The sequence below is a fragment of the Anopheles ziemanni genome, chromosome 3 (genome assembly GCF_943734765.1).
Source record: "Anopheles ziemanni chromosome 3, idAnoZiCoDA_A2_x.2, whole genome shotgun sequence".
Taxonomy (NCBI): Eukaryota; Metazoa; Arthropoda; class Insecta; order Diptera; family Culicidae; genus Anopheles; species Anopheles ziemanni.
Window position 1 is genome coordinate 49,079,751 of NC_080706.1, and position 16,409 is coordinate 49,096,159.

The 16,409-nt window shown below is 47.6% G+C and overlaps 2 protein-coding genes across 2 annotated transcripts; one reads left to right on the forward strand and one right to left on the reverse strand.

The window, feature by feature from the left end:
• Positions 1 to 1,414: 1,414 nt before the first annotated feature.
• On the reverse strand, positions 1,415 to 6,057 carry LOC131289650 (integrator complex subunit 3 homolog). The gene is made up of 2 exons (XM_058318947.1): positions 5,964 to 6,057; positions 1,415 to 5,876 (listed from the first exon to the last, which is right to left on the reverse strand). Exon 2 carries the CDS (start codon positions 5,050 to 5,052, stop codon positions 1,555 to 1,557), a length of 3,498 nt encoding a protein of 1,165 aa, XP_058174930.1. The 5' UTR covers positions 5,053 to 5,876; positions 5,964 to 6,057; the 3' UTR covers positions 1,415 to 1,554.
• A 1,534-nt stretch (positions 6,058 to 7,591) lies between these two features.
• Positions 7,592 to 8,914, forward strand: LOC131287451 (vacuolar protein sorting-associated protein 37A). The gene is made up of 3 exons (XM_058316499.1): positions 7,592 to 7,722; positions 7,809 to 8,001; positions 8,059 to 8,914. Exons 1-3 carry the CDS (start codon positions 7,679 to 7,681, stop codon positions 8,773 to 8,775), a joined length of 954 nt encoding a protein of 317 aa, XP_058172482.1. The 5' UTR covers positions 7,592 to 7,678; the 3' UTR covers positions 8,776 to 8,914.
• The last annotated feature ends 7,495 nt before the right edge of the window (positions 8,915 to 16,409 follow it).

Consider the following 16,409-nt stretch of genomic DNA (forward strand, 5'->3'; position numbering starts at 1 on the left):
AAATAGTGGCGGAACCAGCTGAGTAGTTAATAACTTTTTAGAAACTTTACCGATTTGAACAATAGACCCCTCAAATGAAAGGTCGTTTCAAGACACGTATCTTTGTTCGGAACAAATTGTTACCATATTTTTTTGTTATTGAGAATCATACGCCAGATGAAAGTGTTTCGAAAATGTATCAAGTTCGAAACAAATCAAATTCGAATTTACAATCCTAGTTCACCCAAGGTTGCTAAATGACAAGTTGTAGCTAGAGCTTTTCATTCAAAATTAAGCGTTTTTCGTACTTGAAAGCTTAACCAAATCAAAAATTGTAGCAGTTTGTTGACATAAAGGTTAACAAAAACCGATACTACAATACATCAGACAGAATTTTACATCAATGTTCGCTTTATTTAATCTATAAACATTTTTTTTAGAAATACTATTACATATTTGACGCAATTTCTAAGTGTGTATATTCTTTTGTATCTGTGCTTCCCTTATTCTTCCTAAGATCTGCATACTTTTGGATACACGGATTTCCCTTCCCCTATTCATATCCCATTTCATAGCGGCCATCCAATTCCCGGCTCGCTTGGTCTAGGATATGCTTCCACAGCAACTCCAATAAAACAACACAAAAATGTACGATTTTGATTACACGGCGGCTTAAGAGTGAACACGGCTTTCATCCTCGTGCAGGTGAATTAAAATGAGTTCGCGCGCTATTACTATTAGTTGCCGCGTGATGATGGCTTAGGATGAAATCCGGCTCTCATCTACTCGATCACGGTTGCGCCACGCGTTGTGTCCCTGTTGCGTCGGCCGATTTTTTCGCTTGCTACCGACTACTGTCCTTATATTTCAATGTTCTCCTTGCAGCGACGTTCGAGTGGTTTCCTTTTCAAAACAAATTGAAACTAATTGAAACAAATATTCTAAGCCGTTTTCGTCCGTACCCAAACACATCACGTGAAAGCTTTTCCCCTTTCTTAAACACTACTTCCCCCCCTTGCCCCATGGTGGTCCAACGTGACACGGTTACCGATAATTGCCTATAACGATACTTTCTACAGTTTTTATTTTTTTCGTTTACCCCTCGCGCCATCGAAAAACGGCGATTTTCGGCCAAAAAGAAACTAACAAGCAGTTTCGCAAAATTAAAACATATCAAACAGAAATGAAGGGTACGGCGTGGAAAGAACAAAAAAAAACTTCGTTCAACAACAGTCCTCTCTAGGCGTAAGTCAAGCAAACGTTACGCGAATAAACGAATGACCAATGACCGGGATTGCGAGTGTAATGGGAAGCGGAACCCACCCAAGTGGCTCAAATAGCTGCGAAACTCATGTTTAACTTTGCTTAGAACAAAACTATTGATCTCAGTGCTTCCTTCCGGCCGAACACAATCCAGCAACGCAGTTCCCCGCCGCCGCTCCTCTCTGCCGCCATTTGTACGGCCATCCGATGGATACACATGGCATTGGCAATGGCCACAGCAAACTGTACAATACCGAAGGCTCCTGCTCCGGTGGTAGTGGCCGATGCCAGAAAAAAAACCAACGAACGGTGTCAATCGGAATCGCTAAGCGTTTTCCTTCGCTTCGAAGCTTTCTGCTTGGACCAGTCTTCGTCGCTCGAGTCGTCACTGTAGTAGTTGGAGGCGGCCTCGGCCGCTTTTTTACTGTTGTTGGCATGGGCGGCCGCCGCCGCTGCAGCCGCCTTCTCCGCGGCCGTTTCCTTCTTGTTCGACGGCGCTTTCCGGCCGCGACTACTCGTACCCCGCCGGCCCACGGTGGTGGACGTTTCGTCTTCCGCCGCGAGGGCAAACAGATCACTGAACTGCTTCCGCTGGCTCTCGGAACTGTGTGCGAATGCTTGCTGGAGGGCGCGCTGCATGTCGTTCTGCACGAACAGCCCCGTCCCGGTGCCGTTGCCGTGCCGGCAGCTGCGCCGGAAGTGCTCTAGGTGGTTCAGCAGGTGCTCGGATGTGGGGGCCGTGTTTTGCTGGGCGCTTTTCGAGGGCCGTTTGCGCTTGTTCGGCGAATTGGAGGGGTACTTCGAGGTGAGCAGGGCCGCTATCAGTTCCGAGAGCTTCTCCTCGAACTCCTGGCACCAGTAGCGCAGGACCGAGGTCACGAACGGGTCGCCCCGATGCTTCGTCTCCTCGCGACTGAGCAGCAGCCGGACGAGCTCGGTGGTGGGCTTTTCGCTGCGCAGCAACAGGAGGATCGCGGTCAGTGCTTCCGCGTGCGAACCCGACTCCAGCTCCGGGATCATCTCCTGGAACGTCTCCAGCGTGATGTCGTGCGCTTGTACCAGCTGCCAGATGCACACCTGCTCGAACGTTTCATACTCGAGGCTCTTCCGCAGGATGTCCCCGATGCCGTCCTCGTCGAAGATGATCAGTTTGCCCTGCGTGATGCTGTAGATGATGTCGCGAAGATTGGTCGCGTCGATGCAACCCACCAGCAGCCGCAGCACGGTCTCGTTGTTCAGCATTGACTGCTTGAACTCCCGGTACATGTCCGGCAGGATCCAGAGGAACATCTGCGTGTTGTGTTTCTCCAGCAGATTCAGGTCCTTCTCGATGCACTCGTCCACCGAATCGGGCTCATCGAGTGCCTCACAGAGCACGGTGTAGACGGACGCCTTGAAGGCAGTACTACCCGAGCCGGAACTTTCTTTCCGCCGACACTGCAGCTTGCCATGGACCTTGAGGAAGTAAAGCAGCATATAGCCGGCCACATTGATCCGGCTGACGATCGCCACCAGCAGCGCCATGACACGCTTCTTGCACGATTCCTCCTGCTGGTACAAAAGGCGGTAGGCCGCGAACAGCGGATAGTTGATGCTCGCCGTCAGGATCTCGTCCGTCTTCGACTCGGGAAAGTAGCTCCTATCCGGCAGTGTCTGCTTGATCACCGATATCACACTCTCCGTGAGGTAGTTTTCCTGCTCCTGGTTGAGCGCGGACTTCCCGCAACTGCCCAGCGCTTGCAGGACCGGCTCGAACGATTTGGCGCTCTTTTCCCGCAAAAACTCGTCCAAGTGCGCACTCAGTGCGTCCGGCAGGGCCACCTTCGCTATCGCCGGCTTCTCTAGCAGTCGTACCTTCGCCAGCGGCAGATCGTCGTCATCCGAGACGTCCTCGGTCAATTTTGACGTCGTTGCCGTTGGTTTCTGTCCGTCCGTGTCCTCTTCGTCGTCGCTGAATTTCGGCTCGTCGGCCGTGCCACTGTCGCCCTGTTCTGGCTTCACGAAACCTGGCATTCCTGCTGTGGTCGCTCCTTGTCCTCCTCCTCCACCACCACCTCTAGCGACACCTGCACCTTGTGCAAGCAGTCCAAGCCCAAGTCCGGTCCCTGGTGGCATCATGCCCATCATCCCAGGGGGGCCCCCTCTACCCAACCCACCGGGTCCTCCACTGTCGTGCGCTTTCCTGGAGGGATCCATCCGATTTAGCAACGTGACGTCTGTCTGGCCCGGGTGAAGTGTGTGCGGTGGATGACTAAGGTGAGCGGCATGCTCCACCATCCCGTCCATCCCAATTCCTCCGGGAGGATAGTGCATCATCATCATCGGTGCCATCGGTGCCGCATCCATCGGCATCGGGGGAACCTGTAACCCTTGCCCGGGGTACATACTGTTTGGTGGCACGCAAAACTCGCGGAAGTTTTCCCGCAGCATCGCCTTCAGCTCGCGATCGAGCTTCGGTGATTCGAACAGCGGGACCAAGTTGGGGATCACCTTCATGTCGAGAATCTTTCGCAGCGAATTGTAGATCCCGGTCCGTATACGATCTTCCCACTTGGGGTAGAAGTTTTTCATGATGCGACAGAGAAAGTCCAGCAGTGTGCAGCTAACGAGCGGGTGGTTTTTGATCGAGTGGTACATCACCAGAATACCCGGCTCCACGTTCATGATGTTGTCCTTCATCGGGTCAAAGAACAGCCAGTCGTAGAAGAGGGCCAGTTTCGCATTTGCCAACGTTACGCCGTTAGTGCAGGACGTCAGCAACCACCCGATGATGGCCCAACGCGGAATGATGTCCGAGCAGAGCATATCATTCGTCGGATGAATCGCACTGATGATGAACCGTATCAGGTCGCACCGGAGGCTCTGCGATTCCGGTGTGTTGAAGTACTTCTCCTGGAACCAATCCTGGTACCGCTTTTGATTGCCGAACTTGACGTTGCTCGTGAGAAAGTGTATCTTGCGCTCGATCTCCGGCGTCAGTCGACCGCGTAGAAACCGTCGGCTTGTGCGCGTTTGCAGCAGCTGCCACACGCCGGCAAAAGTAGGGCAGAGCGATTTCGGGTTGTACAGCATGTCCTTCCACAGCTGATCGAACTCCGGTATTCGCCCGATGTTCTGCAGCAGCCGCACAAACTCGCGCCCGAGCGGGATGATATCGTTGAAGCGATCCCTTATCAGCCCGATCACAAACTTCACTTCCCGGCTGCGCAGATGTACAAACTGTGGCCCGCAGTGATCCTCGATTAGCCGCACGAACGTGTACGCTACCGTACCGACCAGAAACTGGTCCTTCTCCAGCCATGTCCGATGCTCGATGAATATCTCCAGCAGGCCCTCGATAAGGGCGATGTTCTTCGGGCTGATGTCGCCACCGCTCGCTTGGCGCAAAATGTTCCACGCTAAGTTGTCCACGTTCAACACCTGGTTCTTGATCAGTTCGCGCAGTAACCAGAGCAACTGCTTGCGCCCGATGTCGGTCAGCTTCTGGTACTTTTCGGCCACCAGCATGGCCAGATTGTTGGTGACGAAACCGAGCCCATCGCGCGTCAGCAGCGTCAGATCACGGTACGTTTTGGGGGCCGCGATCGGATCGGTCAGTATGATGTACACCAGGGCGAGCGAAATCTCCTCATGCTGCTTCTCCTTGCTGACCAGCGCCGACAACAGATCGTGGAAGTCTTTATCACTCAGCCCGGCCGTAATCTCCTCGAAGCTGCGGTACGCCCGCATATACTTTTCCTCATTCTCATCCCGAATGTCGATCGTCTGGATGAAGAGCTTACCCTCGAAGGGTTTCACGCCCGCGTCCATCCGTAGCAGTACCGGGTGCCGTGCACGCTTGGCGGTGGCAACAATCACAAATCACTCCGCCACCAACGTACGGCGGACGGAAGTACGGGTTGCAGATGCAGTGGTCCCTTTAATCGCATCCACCTTTGGAAGCAGCAGCAGTACCGCGAGCGTTTGGAAGAGAGGGGGGGGGCGAGATTGAGCGAGCGAGAGAAAGCGAAACCGTGCAGCCCCAAACAGAGCAACAACGACGCGTCCGTGACACGCACGTCACAGTTTACTCGCGCCGCACACGTACACACTAACTCACACCGTCCCGCCAGACACGACCCCTCCGCGGAACGGCAGAGGTCGGTGCGGTGAGGTGAGGGAGGGTGGATGGACAACGGGACGACGACAGGTTGGTCAATCGTTCCCGTTCACGAGAGCTGTGTGCTCTTTTCTTTCTTGCCTGTGTACCTTCGCCGATCCGCTAAGCACCACTTTTGCCTTCTCGTTTGCTTTCTCACTCTCACGCGTATCGCTCACGCTCTGTTACTCGCAGCAAGTTGTCTCACCACTATCTGACTTCGATTCCGTGCAAACGGTCTTTCACCCATTCGCCACAGCACCACCGCCGCTGTCTTCGCTTCCACTATCACACCCCGCACACACCGGACCGAACAACCGACCGCTACTATTTCTTCTTCTCCAACACACACACTCCCTCCTTCTGCTACTGCTGTCAAAAGCAGCGCTTCGCACCGAAGCTGTCAAACGTCCGACCTAGATGTAGAGCGAGAGGGAAAGGATGACGAACGGTACTGGGCAGGAGTAGCAGCAGCAGAGAAATGCAAGTGAAAAACCTAAAACAAAACATACGATTAGGACCGCTGCACTAGGATTGCCGGCGTGCGTGGGCACCAGACTATCAATGGTGTCAACATTATTACCAAACGGGCACCAATGTGGGGCAAAAATTCTTCTTTTATTCGGAACGCGCCTCGAGCGTGCGTCCGCCTCGAGAGCACTCGGAATCGCACAACTCGCTGTTTTGACAATGTCGCGAAGACTGACGAAACTGCCGATCTGCACAATAGTGTTGACAGAATTCGGAAGATCCGCAAATTCGTTCCCTACACGGATTCCACCGATTCGAATCGCAGTTGACGGATTCTAAAAATTTGATTCTAATGAGATTTGCTTGGTACTCGATTTCATTCGTTTCTGACTTGATCTGAAGTTATTTGAATTCGATTTTGAGTCATTCTAGAGACAATGCAATTGATTTCCGTTTACTCAAATTGAGGTTTTCGCGCGATTTCCCTTAGGTTTGAGAAAAAGTCATGAATCTATTTTTAACAAGGAAACATAGTAGAACGTCGATTATCTGAGATGTTCTACCTTCACATTTAGCTCAGGGAGTAACAATGATCCAGACCAGGGCCTGATCTTCATTTTTACCGGATTTTGAATAAAAATATCACTCTCCATTGAGCATGTTTTTCAGCCAGTGTTACTCGGGGTCCACACTACAGCGCGACGTCGCCTGACAGAAGCTGAACTCCATATAAAAAAAACCTTGCGCGATGTCGCGCGAATCGCGCTAGGTTTTTTTAGCATGGAGTTCAGCGCCTGTCAGGCGACGTCGCGTTACGCGACGGTGCAGTCTGGAAAGCGTGTTACATCCAAAAATAACTGTGCCTGATTTTAAATGAATACGAAGAACATTGTGTCCATATGTTAGTTGATGTCTAAGATCAACAGAACTTCTTACAGCGGTGAACCTCAAAACGGAAATGTATGGTACATTTTTATAACGGAAAAAGCGAGTTATCAGTTGTAATTTGATGCCGATTTAGATAAGGATAAACGATTTCCTGACCGACACTGATTGGTTTGCTTTATCTAGCGACTTTTTTATGGATCGGGAATCGGTTTTCGAGTCCCTAGTAGGGATTGCATCAATTCAACAATTGATTGTCTAATTGATACTTTCAGAAATGGTATGAAAAAATGGCAAGTTAGGTAAGCACGCGTGATATGACGAATTGGGATTCGGATTCGAAGAACTGGATCTCAGAATGGATTCGAATCCCTCCAGGGATTTAATTTTCCCACCACTACTACACAGCACCTGAGGAGCTAGAATTTTGACAGCTTCACTGTGAAGTGCCGTGAGCAGCACACGTTTACAGTACCGAGTTTCCGACTCCACCTCTGTTGGTGAATTGAATATCAGTAGAGTTTGTTTCAGTTCACTCCCACTGAAGCTTAGAAAACCTAAAAAAAACCAAACCGCACTTGCACATAAAAGGTTCACTATAAATTTTAACGAAAAGCAACCACTGAAGCAAAAAAAAAAATTATAAAACTAAATCCCAACTCACCAACATTTCGAATGTTTCGAAGATAGTCTTTCGAAATATCACATTCTGACGTTTCGAGTACAAACAAGAGGAAGAAGTAGAACATGACCTCACAAACGTAACCAAAACAAACCAACTTCTCGCACGATAGCTACTGTAGGATTGTTTTACAACTTGCAAATCGAATTATCTATCGTCGATGGTATTATCATTGTAGGCCAAACTGGTTCTTCGGGGGTGCATCGTCGTCATCAACGTTAACAAGGATCACGGACGATCGAGTGTCGCCGCTGGGAACGATGCGTAAACGGCAAATTGATACGTTGAAAATTTTTAATCACAAGTAAGTATTTCTTAGCATGAGCAAGTCTGGCAAAATGCTATGTGTTTTGTAACCGGACGATTCTATAATTTGTTTTCATGCTACAGCGTGCAGGAAGTTGTAGAGAATGAGGAATATTTGGTAAACTTTGACTGTGGAGGCCGAGAAATCGCCATCAACATACTCCTTGGGAATGGGTTCCCAAACGAGAAGCCAAAGCTAATTGTCAGTCCAATTTTAAAGCACCCATGGGTTAATGCAACTACCGGTGAAATTGAAAATGCTCCTGGAATACTTAACGTAAGTTTGTACCTTGCGGGAAAAGAAAGAAAAATCATTAACCACATACTTTTACAGTACACCATCCATTCCGACCTGGGTCGCGTAGTGCAGGCAGTGGGAAGAGAGTTTGAAAAACATCCACCGATGTTCGTTAATGAAACATCATCAACACCGCAACATCATTCCCACCAACAATCATCTTCAATGCAGCAACAATGCCGAAACGGAAACATTCATGACTTCAATGCCGAGAGCCGCTCCGCCGTCCCGGCCCAGGCTACCCATGAGCAGGACCCGTTCGGTTTGCAAAATCTCACCACCGAAGAGCTGAACCAGCTCAATGCGGACGAAGACTATCTGGAAGATTTCGTCGAGAAACTTCCCTTCGTGCAGCATCAGAACGATGAGATGGACCAACTGATGGGGCGCATTGAATCGCTCGTTTTGGACAATCTGGCCCGCAAGGAGACGGTCGAGGAGCAGAAGCTAAAATTGGAATCGTTAGCGCTCGAGTTCAAGGAACTGGGCCAGCACTGGGATTCCATGAGTCAGCAGTATCAGCGAAAGGCGGAAGATTTCTCGCCCCAGCACATCAAGGAACTGCTGCAGATTGCCGTGTCAACGGCGGACGCAAAGAGCGATGACGAGGCGCAACGATTTCTGGCTGGCAATAGTGACGTTAGTACCTTTTTGCAAAACTTCATCGAAACACGCAAACTCTACACGCTGCGTAAGGCCAAAGAGGAACGGCTCGTAGAGCAGCTGACGGCACTGGAACGTGCCGCCTTTTGAAGCTGCTCGATGATGAATGCCGAAATGAGAAATGAAAAGTTGTGATAAACATGGATAATGCTGTATTCCTTATATTAGCCACGTACTATTGTAATAAAAAAATCCTGTCATCAGTAAATGAAAGAAGTGCTGTTGGACGTACTACAACCCGTGCTTTCCTTCCTACAACTCTTCTACAGCGCAGACTCGTTCCGCACAGCAGCGTTCGTTTTTCCTTCCCATACAAAGGAAGCTCAACTCGTGGTACAAACTTTAGCCACATGGCATTCCGCCGTACCAGCGCCACGGGGAGCGTACGCAACAGTGTTGTTGAACACGGTTATCCGCAGCGGATTACATCCGAGGACGAACACCAATGCGTTAGGCATGTTCGGTAATGTTAACAAACTTGTTCCCTGGTGAGAGCTACTCACGGTCAGTGGCACAATTGCGCCACTAAGCCAACCTTGCCCCCTCTGATGGAGTGTCATCATATCGCTGATCCAGTATGGAAGCAGATATTGCATTATTTAAGAAATATTATATGCCGTTTAATATGTATACATAAAAAAATGAATTTATTTATATAGCATGATTCAAGAAGAACTGCTAAAAATTTATAAACATAAGGAATCTTTCAAAAGGAAACAATGGAATAAAAAAAAAGTTTCAATTATATTTTTAGGGGATTTAATAAATTATCTTATATTTCACCTCGTTTTCAATCGTTCAAGATTTCTTTGCTTCGAATATTCCGCAAGATTCCAAAACCTTCTATCACCTCCCAGCCAGTAACGTCTCACTTTCAAGTGCTATTTCCAACGGCATTTTTACATCCTTCCACAACAATCTGTGGCTGCAGCCATGAGCCATGTCCCTAAGAACTTTCCGGCACCCCCAAGTGACCGCTAAGGCACGTACGTTACAGCTCAGCATGTGAACGAACCACCCACCGAGCCACAGGACTGTTGCCACCGGATACGATTTCCAGCTGAGCACGACTTGCAACGACGGTTTTCCCTCGGTTGAAGCTTTGATGCGAGAGAAAGCATGCTAGTGTGTGGGTGTGTGAGAATAAAGGATAGAAAACAAAGAGAAAAAGCGCGCAAGAGAGTGTGCGAGCATAAAAGAATCCTCGCAGCGCGTGGAAAGCTCACTGTGTCTGCCCCATGGGACTACTACTACGGGCGTTCGGGATAAAATCAACAGCCCCGTCTCGAAACGCGCTCATTCTCGGTGTAAAGTTCGTGTCGAGCAGTGGCAAAGTCGGGAGGTACCCCCATCCGGAAGCGAAACGGAATACTACTTGTGAGAAGGTTATCGCAAAGTGCAAGATTCCACCTGATGTCCTGTGCTAACATTTATGCAATAGCTTTCTAGTAAAAATGCACCAGCATTGTTGTTTCAGGACGTCACGAAACTCGTCGATAAAAAAAGACCCGAACCTACGCGAGTGTGTTGTTTAGTAGTGGCAGCAAATCTCAGTGTCAAGTGTGTTGACTTTGTTGGCCCTGGTGGAAAACGGAAGCTGAGCGATAGAAGAAAAAAAACAAGGAAAACGCGTCAAAAAAGACGATGGACTCATAATAAACTTGCCACAAAGCGAAGTGAGCATATGACCATCCTTGACGTTGTACAACAATGTGCTTAGTCCTGAGCAGACCTAACCTATACCACGTCAACAGGATACTCGTTGGGTCCCCCTTTGAAAAGAGTTAAAAAAGCAACGAAGAATATAAAAGACTAAACACAACAAGTATCCTACAGTACCAAAGCACAAAACAGGGTGGTGTTTCACGGCTTAGGTGGCACAGATTGTGCGGTGTTTCCGGTAGTGAAATCATTTGCACGCCACGTTCCCTAGTAGGCTTGGTAAATTGGTAAATAGAAAAACAGTGTTGAAACGATGGACACCAAAAAAGATACGACTGTTGTGAAGAATAACCATAAAAATGGTGAACCAAAAGCGATAACAGTGTGCCGTGCAACATAAAATAACCGTCTGTCTCTTCTTTCGCTTCACATAAAACAACTTAAATGCAACTTAGCCCAGCATCGCAGTGATGGAAAACATTCTTTCATGCTCATTTCCCGCGCAAAAACGACCGAAAAATCGTTTTTCGTTCCGTCGTTCCGTGGCGGAGCGCGAATCGTGGTAGTTTTATCTTGTTTTGCGTAAATGGGTGCATCCTTTTTTGCCCTCCCCCAGCGGCAGCGGGTCCCTCAAAATACAAACACAACAAGCGCACACCGCCGTTTTGGCAAGCTCAATTAGTCCCTCCTACCCCGAAGCCATTTCCCTATTCGGTGTTTTTGCCTTCGTTTTGGGACTATTCTTTCCTTTTTATCACCTCTTACACTTTCTCAAACACGCACGCATTGCTCTTCCGCCACAAATTTCAACGACAAAATAAAATCTTTTCCCACCCATCCGCCCACTTGGCTGCGGGGCGCTTTTCGGGACGAAACACTGTGGCAAACCTTTTTTCCACCGGATAAGCGGTTGTGAAGCGAAAAATACCATAACGGTCCCACCAAACCCGAACACGACGCCCTTGTTCCACCCACCCCCCCATGACTGTCGCCGTCCTTTTCGGGGGATTTTCTGAAGCGTAATCCCATCAACCACCCAGGGCATTCCAGCGGAATTTCTCCGGAACAGAAGGTTCCGACGGTGCTCTTTGTGTTCGCGCGAAAGGGCTCGGTTTGCCCGGACCAGATTGGGTTTCCCTCCCATTCCGCCGGTCTTCCGCCACCACCGTTGGAACCGCCCAACACTCGAGTTCGGGTTTCCCGTTTAAATTGTGATCATCCATCTCTAGCGCAAGGCAGCGTCATTGGTATTTTCAACAGCCTTGCCACTAGGTAGGATGCACAACCAATTTTCCCACCCACCCCCACCCAGCCGTTCGGGGCACTTGCAGAACAATTTGCTCATGTTGTCGCTTTCGAGTTGATTTGACTGAATTTCCTGTTCGTGGCAGCCTTTCGTGCTTCGGCACCAACGTTCACCCCGTTCGTGGAGCCAGGTGAAGTGTTTGCAAGAACACTTCCTTCCACACTTATACCCCCTTCGATGGAAGCTTTTGAAGGCGTTATTTCGATGCAGTCTAACTTTTCCCCGAACAACATCACGACGATGCTGGGTTAAAATCTTCATCATCGTTTAGAGAATTTATCAGAACGTCTGTAAGTTGAAACTCTTTAAAATGCACACAACGAAAACAAGGACCCGGGTAAGTGCGCACAGTTGTTTCCCCCCCTTTTTTCCAACATCTTCTTGCACTCAACCTGCGGTCGTAAAGATAAAGACCTCTATTTGGAAACGGGACATTAGCACTCGTTCGCCCTTTCGGTGCTGATTGTTATCTGTTGCGCGGTACCTTTCGAGTCCGTCCACAATTCTCGTGCCCTTTCTTGTTTCCGCGCTCCTGAAGATAACCGGGATTTTTTTCACGAAAAATAATAATAAAATAAGTTCAGCACATTCTGTTGCAGCTATTTGGTTAATTTTACGATAGCGAAACAACCTGAGAAACGCGTTTCGATTCACTTTAGAACCTTTGGAGATTTTGGTACGCTTTTTCCCCATTTCGACTTGCTTCCCATGGGGTGATCTTTTGTGCTCCATGATACTTTCATGTTAAATAGAAAAATCCGTTGCCTTAAGCAGGAGGAAGCCAAGCAAAATTCTGTTGAAGTTGAAGTAACTGGCGTTAGTGCCCCCCCCTGCTGTGGGAATCCAATTTAAACGACTCATGAAAAGAGAGTGGTTTTTTGTGATTGATGCTGACCGCTTTTTCCATCACTCGTTTCCCCCAAATGCCCTACGGTTGATGAAAGGATAGGATAAAACCCTTTCCCTTTTTGTGGGCGATAAGTTACTTCTTGAAATTGTCCGTTGCAATTACTCTCGCCGGTATGGATGACAAACGATTGCAAAGGAAAACGAGTTCGTCTGGGGAGTTTGTTTTTCTAATTTCTTCTTTTTTAGAGAAAAAAATCGAAAGAGTAACAATGGTCTTTTCAAGACTCAACACTTTTTTCACAGAAAAAGCTATAAAACTGGATGTCACAGAATCATAACATATTGAATTTGCCGAAATGTTTCCATCTTTTCACAACACCGACAATCAAATATTCTACGTTGTGTAGATATTACGTTGAAAAAAAAATCATTTTAAAAGTATAAAAAAAGTTTCGTAAAACCTTTTAACGCATATTTCTATACGGATTCAATAATTTAGATAAGTTAAATAGAATAACTAAATTTCGATTTAAGAAAACTCAAATTAAAGTGACACATATTAGGCAAGCAACAATTTCTTTCTTTTCGTAACGGTTCATCATTGCACAAATGGTACAAACTACTCCTGTAGCAAAAGAAACACACTCCAATGACCCCATTCCGTGTGACCGCACACGAAAGAGAAAGTCGTAGAAAAATCTGTCCGTTCCGTTACTTGCGCTCCGTTTATAGCATTCATAAATCGGAGGTTAGTTCCTTAACCCCCCTCCGACGAGTATGAGCTGTGTGTCCACATACCAGCTTCCAGACATGCTGCAACGTTCAGTTTTCATTTTTGCCATTCTTCTCCGTCGCTTCTGTTCACTCCATAAAACTCAATCACAGTTTACGCAGCCCATTGGACTTCCATCCATTATCGTGCTTTATTGGGGCTGCAATATTGCTGGTCTCGGCGGTCTAGAAGGAAAATGAACTCGCTAGAAAAAAAAAGTAGTAGAGGAAAATGTTCCCAGAAAACCATCATCATGTCGTCCCGCAGCCGTTACGATTTTCAGACCGAACAAAGCTGAACTTCATCATCCACCCTTGTCTGGCCGGTTACGCATAAATAGAAACCAGCGGCCAACCAGTTACCGCGTCCGAAATTCGAGCGACACGAACGAAAAGCCAAAAATCAAACACCTCCCCAACATGGCGTGTGCGTCGTTGCGCATCATGCTCTGCTCCCCCCCTTTTTTTTGCGACCCCCGGTATGAGGCCCACGTTGATTCCCCGTTTGTTTCCCCATCGGATTCCCCATTCTTCCGTCCTCAGCAAAGCCCTCGACATGTTAAGCCCCTTCCTGACCGTGATGATGGTAATGCCACTAAAGATTCATAATCAAACAACTTCCATTCACTCGAATTCAATGCGAACGCGCACCAGGAAGAGAGGGGTTGTGGACACTCGGGTCGGGGAAGGCGAACCGTGCACGGGATCGGTGTGAATTTTGATGTCAGCAGGAACAAAGTTTGATTACTTCCGCCATCGATCGGTGCGCACCAGTCGTCCAACCCGGGACCAACGGGGCAAAATCCCCCCCCGAAGAGCCACCTACTCGAGCACCAATCAACAGATCCTTCGGCGAACAAGGGATAAATGTCCAAATATGTCAACACGGTGCCGACGCGTCGATGAACCCCAAACCGGTGGACGGTGTGACTCGTTACAGGGAAGACAGGATATAAGCCCGCGCGGGTAGGTGGAGAGGGGGGCACATACGTGCAGCTCGAGCATGTTTGACAACACGTATCACGGTGAAGTCCTGCTTCCGTCGTTCCGGTCGGGTTCTTTGTCATACGGATTGACATATCGATCGCTGCGCAAGCAATAACTGGAATCGATGAAACGTCCCCAAACAGGGCACCACGCCGAACGTCTAGACGCACGTCCAAACGGGCACGTTTTGCACGCCGTGGCCAGAACACCCCAGAGCGAAACCGACGGACGAATTGGTGACAGTTTTATTAGCTTTATCAAGCCAGAGCATGGGGAAGGCAGAAGTATTCTTTCGCAAAACTGTGGTCGATTGAACGACGGTCCGACGAAACGGTTGACGTTCGAATGACTTTTCATACTAAGCAGGATTGGCATTTGATTTGCTTTCACTCTTGGGATGATGTCAAACACAAAGATCTTAAGTGGCGAAAAAACTATAATAAGGGATAAACAAATGTCTATGAGGAATCAGAAAATAAGAAAAAGTTGAAACTCGATCTAGAACGACCAAATACTTTATAGCCAAACATGTTCCAAGAAAGATGGAAAGATTATGATAAGTATAACCGAAACTTCGTTTCCTAAGGGAGTAATAAGCCGTACATCAAACGTATTCCTGCCTTCTTGGATGACGGCTTTATTCATGAAGCCCAATACACCTTCATGCACTTAACCCAATCGTTTCAATCACTGTCGTTCAAGTCCACCACTCAACCAATAACAAGTTTTCGAAAGCGGGAAAATGTGTTCCATTGAAAGGGAGGACAACGAAACAAAACAACACACTCGCACAAACACAATCTGGCACATTCCGCCCTCGAAAGGTTCACGAGGAAAGCAATTTTCCATTTTCCACGCTTGGGAGCCAACGACCGGATGCGCACGGATGCGGCGGATTCGTACGCCAGCTACCGTAAAAGCTACCGACGAAACGGTGAAAAGTCCCATGCTGCTCGGGTAAGAAAGTAGCATTACGTTTTTATCATATTAACCCACTTGGCAGGGGGAAGGGGGAGGGGGAGGAGAGCCGTGTACCGGGGCCGGGGGGAACTGTATCAACATTAAACTTTGCTTGTAAGAAACCGCCGGCACGGAAAAAAACGGACCAACGTAAGCAAATGGCAAACGGTGGTACACGACAGTGGCAGGCAAATTAAGAGTAAAACTTTCTTCCGACCTCAGATTTATGTTATTATGATTTACAACACAAAAGAGAAACAACGAATAGGGCTCGTCGGTGAACAATTGCAGATTTCGTCCATAATTCGTTCGTGGCTTAAAACAGATTTTGATTTCTTATTATATGCAAAAGCAAATGCTTCAGATCCTACAACTGAATTCGAAAGGCATGCTAATAAGACTAATTGAATCACAAATTTCCACGTAAAGGTTTATCTACATCGAAAAAACACGAACGCATCGAATCGTTGCAGCATCCACAGATTAAGCGAGGATGACTTTCGGGCCATGAACAACTGGGCGCCTCCATCGGGCAATCATTTTAAATTATATGGATTACGAAAGTTTTCCATCGCACTATTAATTGAATCCTTGGAAGCGTGAACGTTATTTTTCTACCATTTTCTAAATTTAAGGATTTTAAAAACGTTCGTGGGGAAAATTCAGCATTCCCGTACGAAGAGATAATTCGCAAATTATGGTGAAACAATAATGAGATAAATAATATAACTTTCAATCAAAACTAAGATTTTAAACTATTTTAACATTACTACAATCCCATGAGATAATGTGAATATTTAATATTTTTCCTTGGCAAACAAATAAAGAACAAATCGTGGACGTTAGACAACTGTCAAGGGATGCAACCGTGAATACTAAAATTGATTTAGCAATTTCCTTTAAATATTGACGATCGTTTAACCGATCCGATCTCGGAACAAATTCGATTCAGCATAAAGCCCAACGTAGAGAAAGTATACTGCAAGCAGATTGTGAATTTATCTCTTCCCATTGATACGTTTCACTATCGTTTTTACCATGTCTGTCTCTAGATCGACTTCATTGTGAAATAGTGCGCATTGTGCATCCATTTGAAGTAGAATCGTCTTCGTCCAAGCTCCCTACTATAAAACTAGGTCAATCGCATTCCCAAGTGAAGCAGACAATAGTGGAAAAGGCACAACGTTTT